This window comes from Coregonus clupeaformis, chromosome 20 (genome assembly GCF_020615455.1).
Source record: "Coregonus clupeaformis isolate EN_2021a chromosome 20, ASM2061545v1, whole genome shotgun sequence".
In the NCBI taxonomy this organism is placed as follows: domain Eukaryota; kingdom Metazoa; phylum Chordata; class Actinopteri; order Salmoniformes; family Salmonidae; genus Coregonus; species Coregonus clupeaformis.
In genome coordinates, this window is record NC_059211.1 from 13,763,508 (window position 1) to 13,782,097 (window position 18,590).

An 18,590-nucleotide genomic window follows, 5' to 3' on the forward strand; every position below is an offset into this window, starting at 1 on the left:
TTAAAGGTGGCAGAGCTAGAGCGGTGTTTGTCAGACCGTGAGACATCCAGAAAATTGGCCTTCTCACAAAAATGTCTGTAGCGTTCTAAAATTCAAAATCAAATAGCTAAATGATCTTTGGTATGACCATCTTAAAACAATACCATATGTTAGCTTAGTAGAATCCCCCTCTCTAGGGTGTTTAATGTTCCTGACTTAACCAGAGCCCTTAACTATAGTGTAGGCTTCATTTAATGTCCTTCATCTTATCCACTGAAGGGGAAGGTTTCTCAAGGCTGTTCTAGCTTTCAGCACATTCAATGTTCACTCTATGATGAAATAGTTTTTTTCCCCCAGCTGTACCTGCCACCTTCAAAGTGGGTCTGAAGAACCAGGAGGCCCCAGAGGAGGGTAGCGTAACCCTGCACTGTGAGCTGTCTAAGGCTGGGGTCTCAGTGGAGTGGTGGAGGGGGGAAACAGAACTGTCCCAAAACCTGTCTGGAGGAAAGTACCAGATGAAACTGGAGGGGAAAATAGTTGAGATGACCATTACCAATGTGCAACCAGAGGACATAGGGAAGTACAGCTGTGTCACTGCAGACCAGAAGACCACAGCTGAAGTTAAAGTGCAAGGTAAAAAACATTTACGTCATTTAGCAGACACTTTTATCCAGAGCAACTTACAGTTAGTGAGTGCATACATTATTTTATTTTTCATACTGGCCCCCCGTGGGAAATGAACCCACAACCCTGGCGTTGCAAACGCCATGCTCTACCAACTGAGCTACATCCCTGCCGGCCATTCCCTACCCTGGACGACGCAGGGCCAATTATGCGCCGCCCCATGGGTCTCCCGGTCGCGGCCGGCTACGACAGAGCCTGGATTTGAACCAGGATCTCTAGTGGCACAGCTAGCACTGCGATGCAGTGCCTTAGACCACTGCGCCACTCGGGAGACGAGTTAAATATCAATGCTTTTCCTTCTAAATAAGCACATTTAATTATTTAGGTTAGAGGTGGAAGGGTTGAGTGACTCCTGCTTTGAGACCATACAAATAGTTAGTTTGTATTTATACTTCTTGCACTCATACAATATGAACCAATGTTAATGGTTCCACAGCTCTCCCTGTGACGTTCAAGCGGCAGCTCCAGAACATGGTGATCATAGAGGGGGACAGTGGGGAGTTCTGTTGTGAGCTCTCAAAGCCTGGAGACCCCGTGGACTGGAGGAGGGGCAGAGTCATCCTAAAGTCTGGAGACAAATATGAGATGAAGCAGGAGGGACGCATCACTAAATTGCTCATCCATAACGTGGAGGAGAGGGATGCTGGGAAATACACCTGTAAGAGTAAAGATGCCAAGTCAACTGCTGAACTGACCGTGAAGGGTGAGACAGACCAAATCTATTAATGCAGTCTCAGACATTTTTTTATTTTTATGTGTGGTCTGTGAACATGGATAGATTTTTGGTTAACCATGACTTCATTATGATGAAATACAAATTCCTGTATATTCCTTTGTGATACTGTATATCCAGGGGAATCTTCATTCCAGTGTGATAAACAAGAGAGGTTAGATTACATACAGTTCTATATCTTCCTGTGTATCCATGCTTTAAGTACTCTGCCCTGAAAGAGCTTTATCCCTTACTTGTAACTTTGGTTACCTGCTTATTGTCCTGTAAAGGGTTAGTAGATCAGAGTCCTTGAATATGAATGAACGTTATTAGGCAAGTTCAAGAACCCGAATGCCCTATAAGAATTAACCCTTTACAGGACATTTATGGCTGGGATTACTGCAATCAAAGGTTCTTGAAACCACTACGCTCAGAATTAGTCCTCAGATCACAGTGTTACTGCGAGTCTTTTTGTGGTTACTGTCTGCGAGTAAGTTATGATGCATGTAGAAAATGGATCACTGTGGTCGTTATCCTCCTGCTCAAGCTTTTCAGTGATCCAATGGAGCTGCCTAGTAATCGTATGTCTGGGGCACACAACCTGCAATAAGTAGGCATACCACATTTAACTCTCCATTTAGTCAACAAAAGCCAGTGCAAAATGAATGGGACCTTGCTAAGGAGGCCTGGTAAACAGTGCATGTTCATCACTGATTCTTCAATGAGCAACGAGCCAATCAAATGCCCTGTTGCCTGCAGCAATGTGCCTGAGAACCAATAATAACATTGTTTCACAGCGCTGCCCTGAAAGTGAAAGAATGAACCTGATGCTGCATAAAAATAGATGTGTGTAGTCATTGTGAAGAAGAGTACTGTATTTCAGCTTTCATTCCACCACAGGAAATCCAAGGGCTACTCTGGATAATTGGATTCTCTCTGTGACAGAAGCACAAGCATAAAGCATGACATGGACTAGCCCGTTCTCCTTTCCACATTCAAGTTTTACCACCACTCACCACTGTTCCTGGTTTTCCTCAGGCCTACCCCCCACTTTCAATGAACAGCTGAGGAACATGGAAGTTGAGGAGGGTGAGACTGTGACGCTACACTGTGAACTGTCTAAAGCAGCAGCCTCAGTCGAGTGGAAGAGGGGAGCAAAGCTATTGAAGAATGTAGACAAGTACCAAATGAGGAAGAAAGATTTACTGGTGGAATTGAAGATTATCGATGCAAATCTGGAGGACAGTGGGGTTTACACCTGTATTTGTGGTGAACAAAAGACCACAGCAACTGTTACAATAAAGGGTGGGTATATTTAGGTTACGTTAAGTGCAAAAGTCATGAGTTGTTTTATGTCTTATGGAGATGTGGAGAAAGCTTGAATATTGAATTGGGCAAATAGGACACACATTTGCATTCAATCCCAGTTGCTTACATAAACAAAGGGAAATGTAGGTTTCATATAGGTTTGACTACCCTCTCCTATGGTGTCTTTCAGCTCGCCCTGTCACATTTATAGAAGAGTTAAGGAATGTTCAGGTTGAGGAGGGCAACAATGTGACGTTGCGCTGTGAGCTCTCTAAACCAGGGATGTCAGTTGAATGGAAGAGAGGAACAGATCTTCTGCAGAACGGAGAGAAGTACCAGATGAAGCAGAAAGATGCAACGTTAGAGCTGGTCATCAGGAAAACCTTCCCTGAGGACAGTGGAGTCTACAGTTGCGTGTTGGAAGACCAGAAAACATTTGCCACCATCATTATCACTGGTAGGAGGAACACTTTGTAGAAAATGTGTGTCTTCTTGACATTCAAAATTCACATTGTACCACTCAATCCCACACACTGTTGATGTTATGGGTTTTCACCATTCTTCAGCCATGCCAGTCACTTTCAAGCAGAAGTTGAAAAATCAAGAGGCTCTAGAAGAGGGCAGCGTGATGTTGCGTTGTGAGCTGTCTAAATCAGGGGTCCCTGTGGTGTGGCTGAAGGGAGAGGAGCTGCTGAGGGAAGGTGAGAGGCACCAGATGAAGCAGGAGGGCAGGACCGTGGAGATGGTCATCAGGAATGTGGTCCTTCAGGACGCTGGGGAGTACAGCTGTGTCACAGCCTGCAACATCAAGACAGCAGCTGATATCAAAGTTAGGGGTATGTTCCATACTAACGTTTAAGCCTACTCAATACTAATATTTAGATTTACTGTTTATCCTTCTGTGGTTGTGGGCAAGTTACAAGTGTGTACTTCTGAAAATGTCAATGTCTTTAAATCTTGGGTTTGGATTAAGTACATTTTCCATGAAGGATGAGATGAATCATTGACCCTGCTTGTCAAATAACATGCCACTGATGGATATAAATCAAAGCAGTTGAGCCAGGTAATGTTTCTCACAGTCTTAAATATATGTTCTTCTCAGCTCTCCCTGTAATATTCACACAAGAGGTCCAGAATGTGGAGATTAAAGAGGGGGACAGTGGGGAGTTCTTCTGTGAGCTTTCCAAACCTGGAGCCCCAGTGGACTGGAGGAGGGGAAGAGTCATCCTGAAGTCTGGAGACAAATATGAGATGAAGCAGGAAGGACGCATCACTAAACTGCTCATCCATAATGTGGAGGAGAGTGATGCTGGGAAATACACCTGTAAGAGTAAAGATGCCCAGTCAACTGCTGAACTGACCATGAAGGGTAGGTCAGACTGATGATATTGATACACTTTGTGTATACACTTTGTTATATGTTGTTCATATGTAGGCAACAACAATATACTCTATAAACACCAAAGACAGGCTTTTTACATGCCCTTTGGATTTGTTACTGTAGCTGCTTGCAGTTTCTGATATTTCATGGGTCCAAGTGTTTTACACTTTTCCACTATGAGGACTTTGTATGAGTTTTACGATTTACTTTTGCTTGTTGTCCCCAGCTCCTCCCGTCACGTTCAAGGTGAAGTTGAAGAACCTGGAAGTTGAGGAGGAGAACAGTGTGACGTTATTCTGTGAGCTCTCTAAACCAGGACTGACGGCAGAGTGGAGAAAGGGAGAGGAGCTGCTGAAGAACGGAGTAAAGTACCAGATAAAGAAGAGAGAGGCAACAATGGAACTGACAATAAGGAACGCAGTGCTTGAGGACACCGGATTCTACAGCTGTTTTTACGCAGAAGCCAAAACCACCGCCACTGTCAACATCACCCGTAAGAGGAGTTGCTCTTGGTTTGCTATAACGTTATTTAACTCTGTTAAGCCTGGTTCCTGTTAAAGGGATATTTTACTCAAAAATGACCATTTACATATCATTTGCTTAATCATCACAGTTTTTGCTCTGAACTGAAAGTGCTCTATCTTGAAAACTCAACAGCTGACATGCAACATTTTTGCGGATTGTATTAACAGTGAATTTATGAACAAAATTAAAAGATAGTTTTTGAGTAAAACATCCCTTTAAGCACTTGGTGACATATTTTAAAAAGCACTACAAACTGTTGGTTTTGATCTCATGTCCTCAGCCATCCCTGTCACCTTCAAGATGGGTCTTAAGAACCAGGAGGCCTCAGAGGGGGGCATCGTGACCCTGCGCTGTGAGCTGTCTAAGGCTGGGGTCCCAGTGGAGTGGTGGAAAGGGGAGGAGGAGGTGAGCCCTGGAGGAAGGTACCAGATGAAGCTGGAGGGAAAAATAGCAGAGTTGCACATCAAGAACATCCAGCCAGAGGACGTGGGGGAGTACAGCTGTATATTCGGAGATCAGAAAACCACTGCTGAAGTCAACGTGAGAGGTACAGTACATGTTACTGTTGTCTGGCTGTCATTTTGTGTTTTTTGGATATGAAATGCTCATTCACCAGGAAATAAAGAGTTGAAGTATGGGCCTCCCCAGCAACTGTACCAAAGTGTTCTAGAATACACAATAAGCAAGAGGTCAATGCAGTTGCTCTCTCTCTAACAATACATATTCAATATATTCTAGAACAATGTTTTGCCATAACAGACAAATTGTAACCTACACAGTATCGTATATACACTGTATAGTATAGTGCAATGGCCCCGAAGGACAAGGCATTTTCTAATGATGTCGCTCTCTGTTCCACACAGCTGCTGCCTCAGTGTTCTTTGAAAAGGAGCTGGAGAGCAATGTGGTGATGGAGGGGAAGTCCGTGGTCCTCTCCTGTGAGGTCTCCAGCGCCACCGTCCCCGTCACCTGGAAGAAGGACGCCTGCCTGGTCACAGATGGGGAGAGGTTCACTGTGGGAAAAAAAGGTCCCGTTCACACCCTGGAGATCAAGAAGCTAAGTCTGGAGGATGCCGGGGAGTACAGCTGCATCACTAGGGGAAAGAAGACCACAGCCATGCTGGTTGTGAAAGGTAGGCCAACCCCATCCTAGTGGGGACTGAAGTAAATCTACAATATATCCTCTTTAAACTTACAAAATTATAGGAGCACAATGAGTCTTTGTTTCACCCTGTTTTGGTATTTGATTATTGTTGGTAGAGGATAGCTTATACCTTTCCACAAATATAAGGGATGGTGGTAGACCATCAACAAGATTATCTGCATTATTTGCATGGGTCATCTCATCTCTGTATGGCTTGCTACATTAGCCTATAAACAACTCTCCTGATTCTAACTCTACCTCTACAGAGCGTGTGAAAATATTGTCAGGTCTGAAGGACATGAAGATCATAGCCGGGCAGGACGCAGTGTTTGTGTGTGAGCTGTCCCACGCTGAGGTGAGTGAAGGCGAGTGGTGGCTGGGCTCCAGCCCCCTGCAGAAGAACGAAATGAACCAGATGAGCTTTGAGGGCCACCAGCACCGCCTGGTCTTGACCATGACCACCCCGGAGGAGACCGGGACAGTGGCCTTCTTGGTCGGGGAGGAGAGGACTTCTGCCCAACTGCTAGTTGTCCCCAAACCCAAAGGTGCGCCACCTCTTTTAATTTGTTAATATACAGTACAATGTGAAATTATTCTCTTTAACCACTTATACAGTATGTGTATGCAATTAGAGCGCATTTACTTTGTTTACTCTGTTTACTGTCTCTGTCAGTACTCATTGAAAAGAAGCCCCAGGACATTGACATCATGGAAGGGGAGACGGCCACCTTATCCTGTATGACCTCTGACCTCATTACCCCTGTCACATGGAGAAGGAACAACATGCCCCTACTGAATGGAGACAAGTATGAGACGCGTAAGAAGGGCAAGCTCAACGTACTGCTCATCCATGAGACAGAACCAGAGGACTCTGGGATATACTCCTGTGACACTGGAGACATGCAGAGCGGTGCCAATCTGACGGTCAATGGTAAAGACATAGAGTAGCACCGTTTTTCTGTACCTTAGTGAGGGTACGTCATTCTTACATTTTACATTTACGTCATTTAGCAGACGCTCTTATCCAGAGCGACTTACAAATTGGTGCATTCACCTTATAGCCAGTGGAATAACCACTTTACAATATGTATTTTTTTATTTTTTGGGGGGTGGGGTAAGGGGGTGTAGAAGGATTACTTTATCCTATCCCAGGTATTCCTTAAAGAGGTGGGGTTTCAAGTGTCTCCGGAAGGTGGTGAGTGACTCCGCTGTCCTGGCGTCGTGAGGGAGCTTGTTCTATCATTCTATGGGGATGTTCTGTAAGTGCAATACTCACCTTAAAATGTATTTTATGAACATTAGAGTAATATTAACTTTCTTCCATCTACCCAGAGCTACCACCGTACTTCGAGGAGGAGCTGCAGGCTGTGGAGGCTGAGGAGGGTGGCACAGCCTTTCTGTTTTGTGAGCTGTCTAAGCCTGGGGTCCCAGTCCAGTGGAGGAAAGGCCGGCTGCCTCTCCAGCCCAACAGGAAGTACCAGATGAAGCAGGACGGCTGTGTGTTTCAGCTACACATCATGGAGCTGAAAAAGGAAGACAGTGGCAGCTACACGTGCCAGGCAGATGGCGTGGAGACCACAGCCTTTGTGTCTGTGAAAGGTATGTGTGTGATGTGTTGTGTAATAGCACACACCTGTTGAAAGTAGAGGAATCACACCTCATCACGGTCATATTCAGTGCAACAAAACTCCAAGAAGTATAAAGTATAAACACTAATATATGTGTACACATTTTGAGAGTTGACTTTCCTCTGTGTCCAGTTAAAGTACTCATTGAGAAGAATCCCCGGGACACTGTCATCATGGAAGGAGAGACGGCCACCTTATCCTGTACGACCTCTGACCTCACTACCCCTGTCACATGGAGACTCAACAACATGCCCCTACTGAACAGAGACAAGTATGAGAGCCGTAAGGAGGGAAAGCTCAACCTGCTTCTCATCCACAATGTGGACCCAGATGACTCTGGGATATACTCGTGCGACACTGGAGACATGCAGAGCAGTGCCAATCTGACTGTCACAGGTAAGGATTTTCTATAATCTAGAGAGAAGTAACATAACCAGGAATTTAGGTTTATCTCAGGGAGTTTCAAAATTCTGAATTCTTTCTGTGTATTACTCACCCTAACGTTGGTCAAATGGAACATAGATTTGTAAGTGAGGGCAAGAACGGGAGGGTGGGACAAAGCTTGGCTTGGGTGGTGTAAATGGGGGAGAACTGGGAGGGGAGGGGGGTGAAGAGGGATGTATTTGGTTTGGGAGAGAGAGAGAGATGGAAGGACTTATTAATACTACAATGTAATTGTGTTTATTTTTTTGTGACTTGTAAACCCATTGGAAAATGAATAAGAGTTCTGGACAGATTAGGAATGTATGTCAAATCATTATTATTAGTACTAGTTTAATAAAGTGTGACAATAAAATAATAACAAAGCTTACAAGCAATAGAATGGCAAAGGGCTTACCAGAATTGATACATATCTATCAAACAGGGTTTATTAAAAATAGACACTGACAAACAAATAGAAGAATACGTTTCAGTTTAATACAATGCACACAAAAAATGGATATAGATTATTCAATAATGGCTGTTAATGCCGAAAAGGCTTTCGACTATCTTGAGTGGCCTTTTCTATTCAAAACTTTGGAAGATTTCATCTTTCCAGCTGAAATAATAAATGTTATAAAAATACTGTATAAATGTCCTAAAGCAAAAATATACTCAAATAATACATTATCTGATGAAATTGCTTTAGAAAGGGGCACAAGACAGGGATATCCCCTCTCCCCCCTCCTGTTTGCACTGGCAATCGAACCGCTTGCAGAAAGAATTAGACAGGACCCAAATGTAACAGGTATCAGTATTGGTAAACATGAATATAAAATAAACGTATTTGCTGATGATCTCCTAATATACCTGACCAATATTGAAAACTCAATGCCCCCTTTGCTAAAAATATTTTCAGAATGCTCTAAAATCTCAAGATATAAAATTATTGTGGAAAGAACAAAATAATGGCAATAGGAAAAATAAATTGAATAACTCATGATCTACTGCAATCCTTTAAGTGGACCACAAAAAATATTAAATACTTAGGACTTAGGATGCTTAATAAGTGACAACAAACAACAAATATGTAAAGATAATTTTATTCCATTACTCAACAATATGAAAGGAGATCTAATTAAATGGAATAATCTTCCCATAAATCTTCCAGGTAGAATAAACCTCTTTTAGAATGGCATGGCTACCAAAGTTTTTGTATTTATTTTCGGTAATACCAATTACCCCACCGAAAACATTCATAGAATATGGAAAGTTTTACATCTTCCTAAATCGGAGGGTGGTTTTAACTTTCCGGACTTGGAATTTTATCAACTCGCTACCCAAGGCTTTTGTTTGCGACATATAGTTAAATGAACTAAATAGGAACAATGGGTACATATTGAAGATGCACATGCTCATCCCCAGAATCGTTTTAAGTGTCTAATTTCAAAGGTTAAAGCTAAGAACATAAACAACTTCATTGTTAAGAATACTATAATAGGGAAAAAAATGAAACGTATTCTACAACAACCAATATCACTCCCTAAAAACACAACATTATTGAACAATCCTTGGATAGCTTTTCAGAATTCACAGATGAATTGATCCACATATTACAATATTGCAGTACAAAATTCTGAATTGTATTACTCTCTTTGTATTACTCACCCTAACATTGGTCAAATGGAACATAGATTTGTAATTCCCTAATTGTCTTCCCTCTCCAGAGCTGCCTCCATACTTTGAGGAGGAGCTGCAGGCTGTGGAGGCTGAGGAAGGGGGCACAGCCTTCCTATCCTGTGAGCTGTCTAAGCCTGGAGTCCAAGTCCAGTGGAGGAAGGGCCGGCTGCCTCTCCAGCCCAACAGGAAGTACCAGATGAAGCAGGACGGCTGTGTGTTTCAGCTACACATCATGGAGCTGAAAAAGGAAGACAGTGGCAGCTACACGTGCCAGGCAGATGGCGTGGAGACCACAGCCTCTGTGTCTGTGAAAGGTATGTGTGTGATGTGTTTTGTAATAGCACACACCTGTTGCAGGTAGAGGAATCACACCTCATCACGGTCATATTCAGTGCAACAAAACTCCAAGAAGTATAAAGTATAAACACTAATATATGTGTACACATTTTGAGAGTTGACTTTCCTCTGTGTCCAGTTAAAGTTCTCATTGAGAAGAATCTCCGGGACACCGTCATCATGGAAGGGGAGACAGCCACCTTATCCTGTACGACCTCTGACCTCACTACCCCCTGTCACATGGAGACTCAACAACATGCCCCTACTGAACAGAGACAAGTATGAGAGCCGTAAGGAGGGAAAGCTCAACCTGCTTCTCATCCACAATGTGGACCCAGATGACTCTGGGATATACTCTTGCGACACTGGAGACATGCAGAGCAGCGCCAATCTGACTGTCACAGGTAAGGATTTTCTATAATCTAGAGAGAAGTAACATAACCAGGAATTTAGGTTTATCTCAGGGAGTTTCAATATTCTGAACTCTTTCTGTGTATTACTCACCCTGACATTGGTCAAATGGAACGTAGATTTGTAAGAGAGGGCAAGAGTGGGAGGGTGGGACAAAGCTTGGCTTGGGTGGTGTAAATGGGGAAGAACTGGGAGGGGGGGGGGGGGGAGAGGGATGTATTTGGTTTGGGAGAGAGAGATGGAAGGACTTAATAATACTACAATGTAATTGTGTTTATTTTTTTGTGACTTGTAAACCCATTGGAAAATGAATAAGAGTTCTGGACAGATTAGGAATGTATGTCAAATCATTATTATTAGTACTAGTTTAATAAATTGTGACATTAAAATAATAACAAAGCTTACAAGCAATAGAATGGCAAAGGGCTTTCCAGACTTGATACATATCAATCAAACAGGGTTTATTAAAAATAGACACTGACAAACAAATAGAAGAATACGTTTCAGTTTAATACGATGCACAAAATAAATGGATATAGATGAATTAATAATGGCTGTTAATGCCGAAAAGGCTTTAGACTATCTTGAGTGGCCTTTTCTATTCAAAACTTTGGAAGATTTCATCTTTCCAGCTGAAATATTAAATGTTATAAAAATACTGTATAAATGTCCTAAAGCAAAAATATACTCAAATAATACATTATCTGATGAAATTGCTTTAGAAAGGGGCACAAGACAGGGATATCCCCTCTCCCCCCTCCTGTTTGCACTGGCAATCGAACCACTTGCAGAAATAATTAGACAGGACCCAAATGTAACAGGTATCAGTATTGGTAAACATGAATATAAAATAAACGTATTTGCTGATGATCTCCTAATATACCTGACCAATATTGAAAACTCAATGCCCCCTTTGCTAAAAATATTTTCAGAATGCTCTAAAATCTCAAGATATAAAATTATTGTGGAAAGAACAAAATAATGGCAATAGGAAAAGGAAATTGAATAACTCATGATCTACTGCAATCCTTTAAGTGGACCACAAAAAATATTAAATACTTAGGACTTAGGATGCTTAACAAGTGACAACAAACAACAAATATGTAAAGATAATTTTATTCCATTACTCAACAATATGAAAGGAGATCTAATTAAATGGAATAATCTTCCCATAAATCTTCCAGGTAGAATAAACCTCTTTTAGAATGGCATGGCTACCAAAGTTTTTGTATTTATTTTCGGTAATACCAATTACCCCACCGAAAACATTCATTGAATATGGAAAGTTTTACATCTTCCTAAGTCTGAGGGTGGTTTTAACTTTCCGGACTTTGAATTTTATCAACTCGCTACCCAAGGCTTTTGTTTGCGACATATAGTTAAATGAACTAAATAGGAACAATGGGTACATATTGAAGATGCGCATGCTCATCCCCAGAATCGTTTTAAGTGTCTAATTTCAAAGGTTAAAGCTAAGAACATAAACAACTTCATTGTTAAGAATACTATCATAGGGAAGAAAATGAAACGTATTCTACAACAACCAATATCACTCCCTAAAAACACAACATTATTGAACAATCCTTGGATAGCTTTTCAGAATTCACAGATGAATTGATCCACATATTACAATATTGCAGTACAAAATTCTGAATTGTATTACTCTCTTTGTATTACTCACCCTAACATTGGTCAAATGGAACATAGATTTGTAATTCCCTAATTGTCTTCCCTCTCCAGAGCTGCCTCCATACTTTGAGGAGGAGCTGCAGGCTGTGGAGGCTGAGGAAGGGGGCACGGCCTTCCTATCCTGTGAGCTGTCTAAGCCTGGAGTCCAAGTCCAGTGGAGGAAGGGCCGGCTGCCTCTCCAGCCCAACAGGAAGTACCAGATGAAGCAGGACGGCTGTGTGTTTCAGCTACACATCATGGAGCTGAAAAAGGAAGACAGTGGCAGCTACACGTGCCAGGCAGATGGCGTGGAGACCACAGCCTCTGTGTCTGTGAAAGGTATGTGTGTGATGTGTTGTGTAATAGCACACACCTGTTGCATGTAGAGGAATCACACCTCATCACGGTCATATTCAGTGCAACAAAACTCCAAGAAGTATAAAGTATAAACACTAATATATGTGTACACATTTTGAGAGTTGACTTTCCTCTGTGTCCAGTTAAAGTTCTCATTGAGAAGAATCTCCAGGACACCGTCATCATGGAAGGGGAGACAGCCACCTTATCCTGTACGACCTCTGACCTCACTACCCCTGTCACATGGAGACTCAACAACATGCCCCTATTGAACAGAGACAAGTATGAGAGCCGTAAGGAGGGAAAGCTCAACCTGCTTCTCATCCACAATGTGGACCCAGATGACTCTGGGATATACTCTTGCGACACTGGAGACATGCAGAGCAGCGCCAATCTGACTGTCACAGGTAAGGATTTTCTATAATCTAGAGAGAAGTAACATAACCAGGAATTTAGGTTTATCTCAGGGAGTTTCAATATTCTGAACTCTTTCTGTGTATTACTCACCCTGACATTGGTCAAATGGAACGTAGATTTGTAAGAGAGGGCAAGAATGGGAGGGTGGGACAAAGCTTGGCTTGGGTGGTGTAAATGGGGAAGAACTGGGAGGGGGGGTGGAGAGGGATGTATTTGGTTTGGGAGAGAGAGATGGAAGGACTTAATAATACTACAATGTAATTGTGTTTATTTTTTTGTGACTTGTAAACCCATTGGAAAATGAATAAGAGTTCTGGACAGATTAGGAATGTATGTCAAATCATTATTATTAGTACTAGTTTAATAAATTGTGACATTAAAATAATAACAAAGCTTACAAGCAATAGAATGGCAAAGGGCTTTCCAGACTTGATACATATCAATCAAACAGGGTTTATTAAAAATAGACACTGACAAACAAATAGAAGAATACGTTTCAGTTTAATACAATGCACAAAATAAATGGATATAGATGAATTAATAATGGCTGTTAATGCCGAAAAGGCTTTAGACTATCTTGAGTGGCCTTTTCTATTCAAAACTTTGGAAGATTTCATCTTTCCAGCTGAAATATTAAATGTTATAAAAATACTGTATAAATGTCCTAAAGCAAAAATATACTCAAATAATACATTATCTGATGAAATTGCTTTAGAAAGGGGCACAAGACAGGGATATCCCCTCTCCCCCCTCCTGTTTGCACTGGCAATCGAACCACTTGCAGAAATAATTAGACAGGACCCAAATGTAACAGGTATCAGTATTGGTAAACATGAATATAAAATAAACGTATTTGCTGATGATCTCCTAATATACCTGACCAATATTGAAAACTCAATGCCCCCTTTGCTAAAAATATTTTCAGAATGCTCTAAAATCTCAAGATATAAAATTATTGTGGAAAGAACAAAATAATGGCAATAGGAAAAGGAAATTGAATAACTCATGATCTACTGCAATCCTTTAAGTGGACCACAAAAAATATTAAATACTTAGGACTTAGGATGCTTAACAAGTGACAACAAACAACAAATATGTAAAGATAATTTTATTCCATTTTTCAACAATATGAAAGGAGATCTAATTAAATGGAATAATCTTCCCATAAATCTTCCAGGTAGAATAAACCTCTTTTAGAATGGCATGGCTACCAAAGTTTTTGTATTTATTTTCGGTAATACCAATTACCCCACCGAAAACATTCATTGAATATGGAAAGTTTTACATCTTCCTAAGTCTGAGGGTGGTTTTAACTTTCCGGACTTTGAATTTTATCAACTCGCTACCCAAGGCTTTTGTTTGCGACATATAGTTAAATGAACTAAATAGGAACAATGGGTACATATTGAAGATGCGCATGCTCATCCCCAGAATCGTTTTAAGTGTCTAATTTCAAAGGTTAAAGCTAAGAACATAAACAACTTCATTGTTAAGAATACTATCATAGGGAAGAAAATGAAACGTATTCTACAACAACCAATATCACTCCCTAAAAACACAACATTATTGAACAATCCTTGGATAGCTTTTCAGAATTCACAGATGAATTGATCCACATATTACAATATTGCAGTACAAAATTCTGAATTGTATTACTCTCTTTGTATTACTCACCCTAACATTGGTCAAATGGAACATAGATTTGTAATTCCCTAATTGTCTTCCCTCTCCAGAGCTGCCTCCATACTTTGAGGAGGAGCTGCAGGCTGTGGAGGCTGAGGAAGGGGCACAGCCTTCCTATCCTGTGAGCTGTCTAAGCCTGGAGTCCAAGTCCAGTGGAGGAAGGGGCCGGCTGCCTCTCCAGCCCAACAGGAAGTACCAGATGAAGCAGGATCGGCTGTGTGTTTCAGCTACACATCATGGAGCTGAAAAAGGAAGACAGTGGCAGCTACACGTGCCAGGCAGATGGCGTGGAGACCACAGCCTCTGTGTCTGTGAAAGGTATGTGTGTGATGTGTTTTGTAATAGCACACACCTGTTGCAGGTAGAGGAATCACACCTCATCACGGTCATATTCAGTGCAACAAAACTCCAAGAAGTATAAAGTATAAACACTAATATATGTGTACACATTTTGAGAGTTGACTTTCCTCTGTGTCCAGTTAAAGTACTCATTGAGAAGAATCCCCGTGACACCGTCATCATGGAAGGGGAGACAGCCACCTTATCCTGTACGACCTCTGACCTCACTACCCCTGTCACATGGAGACTCAACAACATGCCCCTACTGAACAGAGACAAGTATGAGAGCCGTAAGGAGGGAAAGCTCAACCTGCTTCTCATCCACAATGTGGACCCAGATGACTCTGGGATATACTCGTGCGACACTGGAGACATGCAGAGCAGCGCCAATCTGACTGTCACAGGTAAGGATTTTCTATAATCTAGAGAGAAGTAACATAACCAGGAATTTAGGTTTATCTCAGGGAGTTTCAATATTCTGAACTCTTTCTGTGTATTACTCACCCTAACATTGGTCAAATGGAACATAGATTTGTAAGAGAGGGCAAGAGTGGGAGGGTGGGACAAAGCTTGGCTTGGGTGGCGTAAATGGGGAAGAACTGGGAGGGGGGGGGGAGAGGAATGTATTTGGTTTGGGAGAGAGAGATGGAAGGACTTAATAATAATACAATGTAATTGTGTTTATTTTTTGTGTGACTTGTAAACCCATTGGAAAATGAATAAGAGTTCTGGACAGATTAGGAATGTATGTCAAATCATTATTATTAGTACTAGTTTAGTAAATTGTGACAATAAAATAATAACAAAGCTTACAAGCAATAGAAAGGCAAAGGGCTTACCAGACTTGATACATATCAATCAAACAGGGTTTATTAAAAATAGACACTGACAAACAAATAGAAGAATACGTTTCAGTTTAATACGATGCACAAAAAAAATGGATATAGATTAATCAATAATGGCTGTTAATGCCGAAAAGGCTTTCGACTATCTTGAGTGGCCTTTTCTATACAAAACTTTGGAAGATTTCATCTTTCCAGCTGAAATATTCAATGTTATAAAAATACTGTATAAATGTCCTAAAGCAAAAATATACTCAAATAATACATTATCTGATGAAATTGCTTTAGAAAGGGGCACAAGACAGGGATATCCCCTCTCCCCCCTCCTGTTTGCACTGGCAATCGAACCACTTGCAGAAATAATTAGACAGGACCCAAATGTAACAGGTATCAGTATTGGTAAACATGAATATAAAATAAACGTATTTGCTGATGATCTCCTAATATACCTGACCAATATTGAAAACTCAATGCCCCCTTTGCTGAAAATATTTTCAGAATGCTCTAAAATCTCAAGATATAAAATTATTGTGGAAAGAACAAAATAATGGCAATAGGAAAAGGAAATTGAATAACTCATGATCTACTGCAATCCTTTAAGTGGACCACAAAAAATATTAAATACTTAGGACTTAGGATGCTTAACAAGTGACAACAAACAACAAATATGTAAAGATAATTTTATTCCATTTTTCAACAATATGAAAGGAGATCTAATTAAATGGAATAATCTTCCCATAAATCTTACAGGTAGAATAAACCTCTTTTAGAATGGCATGGCTACCAAAGTTATTGTATTTATTTTCGGTAATACCAATTACCCCACCGAAAACATTCATAGAATATGGAACGTTTTACATCTTCCTAAGTCGGAGGGTGGTTTTAACTTTCCGGACTTGGAATTTTATCAACTCGCTACCCAAGGCTTTTGTTTGCGACATATAGTTAAATGAACTAAATAGGAACAATGGGTTCATATTGAAGATGCGCATGCTCATCCCCAGAATCGTTTTAAGTGTCTAATTTCAAAGGTTAAAGCTAAGAACATAAACAACTTCATTGTTAAGAATACTATCATAGGGAAGAAAATGAAACGTATTCTACAACAACCAATATCACTCCCTAAAAACACAACATTATTGAACAATCCTTGGATAGCTTTTCAGAATTCACAGATGAATTGATCCACATATTACAATATTGCAGTACAAAATTCTGAATTGTATTACTCTCTTTGTATTACTCACCCTAACATTGGTCAAATGGAACATAGATTTGTAATTCCCTAATTGTCTTCCCTCTCCAGAGCTGCCTCCATACTTTGAGGAGGAGCTGCAGGCTGTGGAGGCTGAGGAAGGGGGCACGGCCTTCCTATCCTGTGAGCTGTCTAAGCCTGGAGTCCAAGTCCAGTGGAGGAAGGGCCGGCTGCCTCTCCAGCCCAACAGGAAGTACCAGATGAAGCAGGACGGCTGTGTGTTTCAGCTACACATCATGGAGCTGAAAAAGGAAGACAGTGGCAGCTACACGTGCCAGGCAGATGGCGTGGAGACCACAGCCTCTGTGTCTGTGAAAGGTATGTGTGTGATGTGTTGTGTAATAGCACACACCTGTTGCATGTAGAGGAATCACACCTCATCACGGTCATATTCAGTGCAACAAAACTCCAAGAAGTATAAAGTATAAACACTAATATATGTGTACACATTTTGAGAGTTGACTTTCCTCTGTGTCCAGTTAAAGTACTCATTGAGAAGAATCCCCGTGACACCGTCATCATGGAAGGGGAGACAGCCACCTTATCCTGTACGACCTCTGACCTCACTACCCCTGTCACATGGAGACTCAACAACATGCCCCTACTGAACAGAGACAAGTATGAGAGCCGTAAGGAGGGAAAGCTCAACCTGCTTCTCATCCACAATGTGGACCCAGATGACTCTGGGATATACTCGTGCGACACTGGAGACATGCAGAGCAGCGCCAATCTGACTGTCACAGGTAAGGATTTTCTATAATCTAGAGAGAAGTAACATAACCAGGAATTTAGGTTTATCTCAGGGAGTTTCAAAATTCTGAATTCTTTCTGTGTATTACTCACCCTAACATTGGTCAAATGGAACATAGATTTGTAAGAGAGGGCAAGAGTGGGAGGGTGGGACAAAGCTTGGCTTGGGTGGCGTAAATGGGGAAGAACTGGGAGGGGGGGGGAGAGGGATGTATTTGGTTTGGGAGAGAGAGATGGAAGGACTTAATAATAATACAATGTAATTGTGTTTATTTTTTGTGTGACTTGTAAACCCATTGGAAAATGAATAAGAGTTCTGGACAGATTAGGAATGTATGTCAAATCATTATTATTAGTACTAGTTTAGTAAATTGTGACAATAAAATAATAACAAAGCTTACAAGCAATAGAAAGGCAAAGGGCTTACCAGACTTGATACATATCAATCAAACAGGGTTTATTAAAAATAGACACTGACAAACAAATAGAAGAATACGTTTCAGTTTAATACGATGCACAAAAAAAATTGATATAGATTAATCAATAATGGCTGTTAATGCCGAAAAGGCTTTCGACTATCTTGAGTGGCCTTTTCTATTCAAGACTTTGGAAGATTTCATCTTTCCAGCTGAAATATTCAATGTTATAAAAATACTGTATAAATGTCCTAAAGCAAAAATATACTCAAATAATACATTATCTGATGAAATTGCTTTAGAAAGGGGCACAAGACAGGGATATCCCCTCTCCCCCCTCCTGTTTGCACTGGCAATCGAACCACTTGCAGAAATAATTAGACAGGACCCAAATGTAACAGGTATCAGTATTGGTAAACATGAATATAAAATAAACGTATTTGCTGATGATCTCCTAATATACCTGACCAATATTGAAAACTCAATGCCCCCTTTGCTAAAAATATTTTCAGAATGCTCTAAAATCTCAAGATATAAAATTATTGTGGAAAGAACAAAATAATGGCAATAGGAAAAGGAAATTGAATAACTCATGATCTACTGCAATCCTTTAAGTGGACCACAAAAAATATTAAATACTTAGGACTTAGGATGC

General features: G+C 40.9%; 1 protein-coding gene across 1 annotated transcript in view; it reads left to right on the forward strand.

Annotated features, from left to right (window-relative positions):
* Positions 1 to 18,590, forward strand: part of obscna (obscurin, cytoskeletal calmodulin and titin-interacting RhoGEF a) — an 83,006-nt gene that overhangs the window by 12,899 nt on the left and 51,517 nt on the right. The window contains exons 19-40 of the mRNA XM_045205751.1: positions 337 to 612; positions 1,100 to 1,366; positions 2,414 to 2,680; positions 2,874 to 3,140; positions 3,250 to 3,519; positions 3,786 to 4,052; positions 4,291 to 4,557; positions 4,870 to 5,136; positions 5,453 to 5,722; positions 6,000 to 6,278; positions 6,407 to 6,664; positions 7,066 to 7,332; positions 7,494 to 7,757; positions 9,509 to 9,775; positions 9,914 to 10,201; positions 11,949 to 12,215; positions 12,377 to 12,640; positions 14,384 to 14,454; positions 14,561 to 14,651; positions 14,813 to 15,076; positions 16,821 to 17,087; positions 17,249 to 17,512. Of these exons, the coding sequence (XP_045061686.1) occupies positions 337 to 612; positions 1,100 to 1,366; positions 2,414 to 2,680; positions 2,874 to 3,140; positions 3,250 to 3,519; positions 3,786 to 4,052; positions 4,291 to 4,557; positions 4,870 to 5,136; positions 5,453 to 5,722; positions 6,000 to 6,278; positions 6,407 to 6,664; positions 7,066 to 7,332; positions 7,494 to 7,757; positions 9,509 to 9,775; positions 9,914 to 10,201; positions 11,949 to 12,215; positions 12,377 to 12,640; positions 14,384 to 14,454; positions 14,561 to 14,651; positions 14,813 to 15,076; positions 16,821 to 17,087; positions 17,249 to 17,512 (5,529 nt within the window). The remainder of the gene's footprint in view (positions 1 to 336; positions 613 to 1,099; positions 1,367 to 2,413; positions 2,681 to 2,873; positions 3,141 to 3,249; positions 3,520 to 3,785; positions 4,053 to 4,290; positions 4,558 to 4,869; positions 5,137 to 5,452; positions 5,723 to 5,999; positions 6,279 to 6,406; positions 6,665 to 7,065; positions 7,333 to 7,493; positions 7,758 to 9,508; positions 9,776 to 9,913; positions 10,202 to 11,948; positions 12,216 to 12,376; positions 12,641 to 14,383; positions 14,455 to 14,560; positions 14,652 to 14,812; positions 15,077 to 16,820; positions 17,088 to 17,248; positions 17,513 to 18,590) is intronic.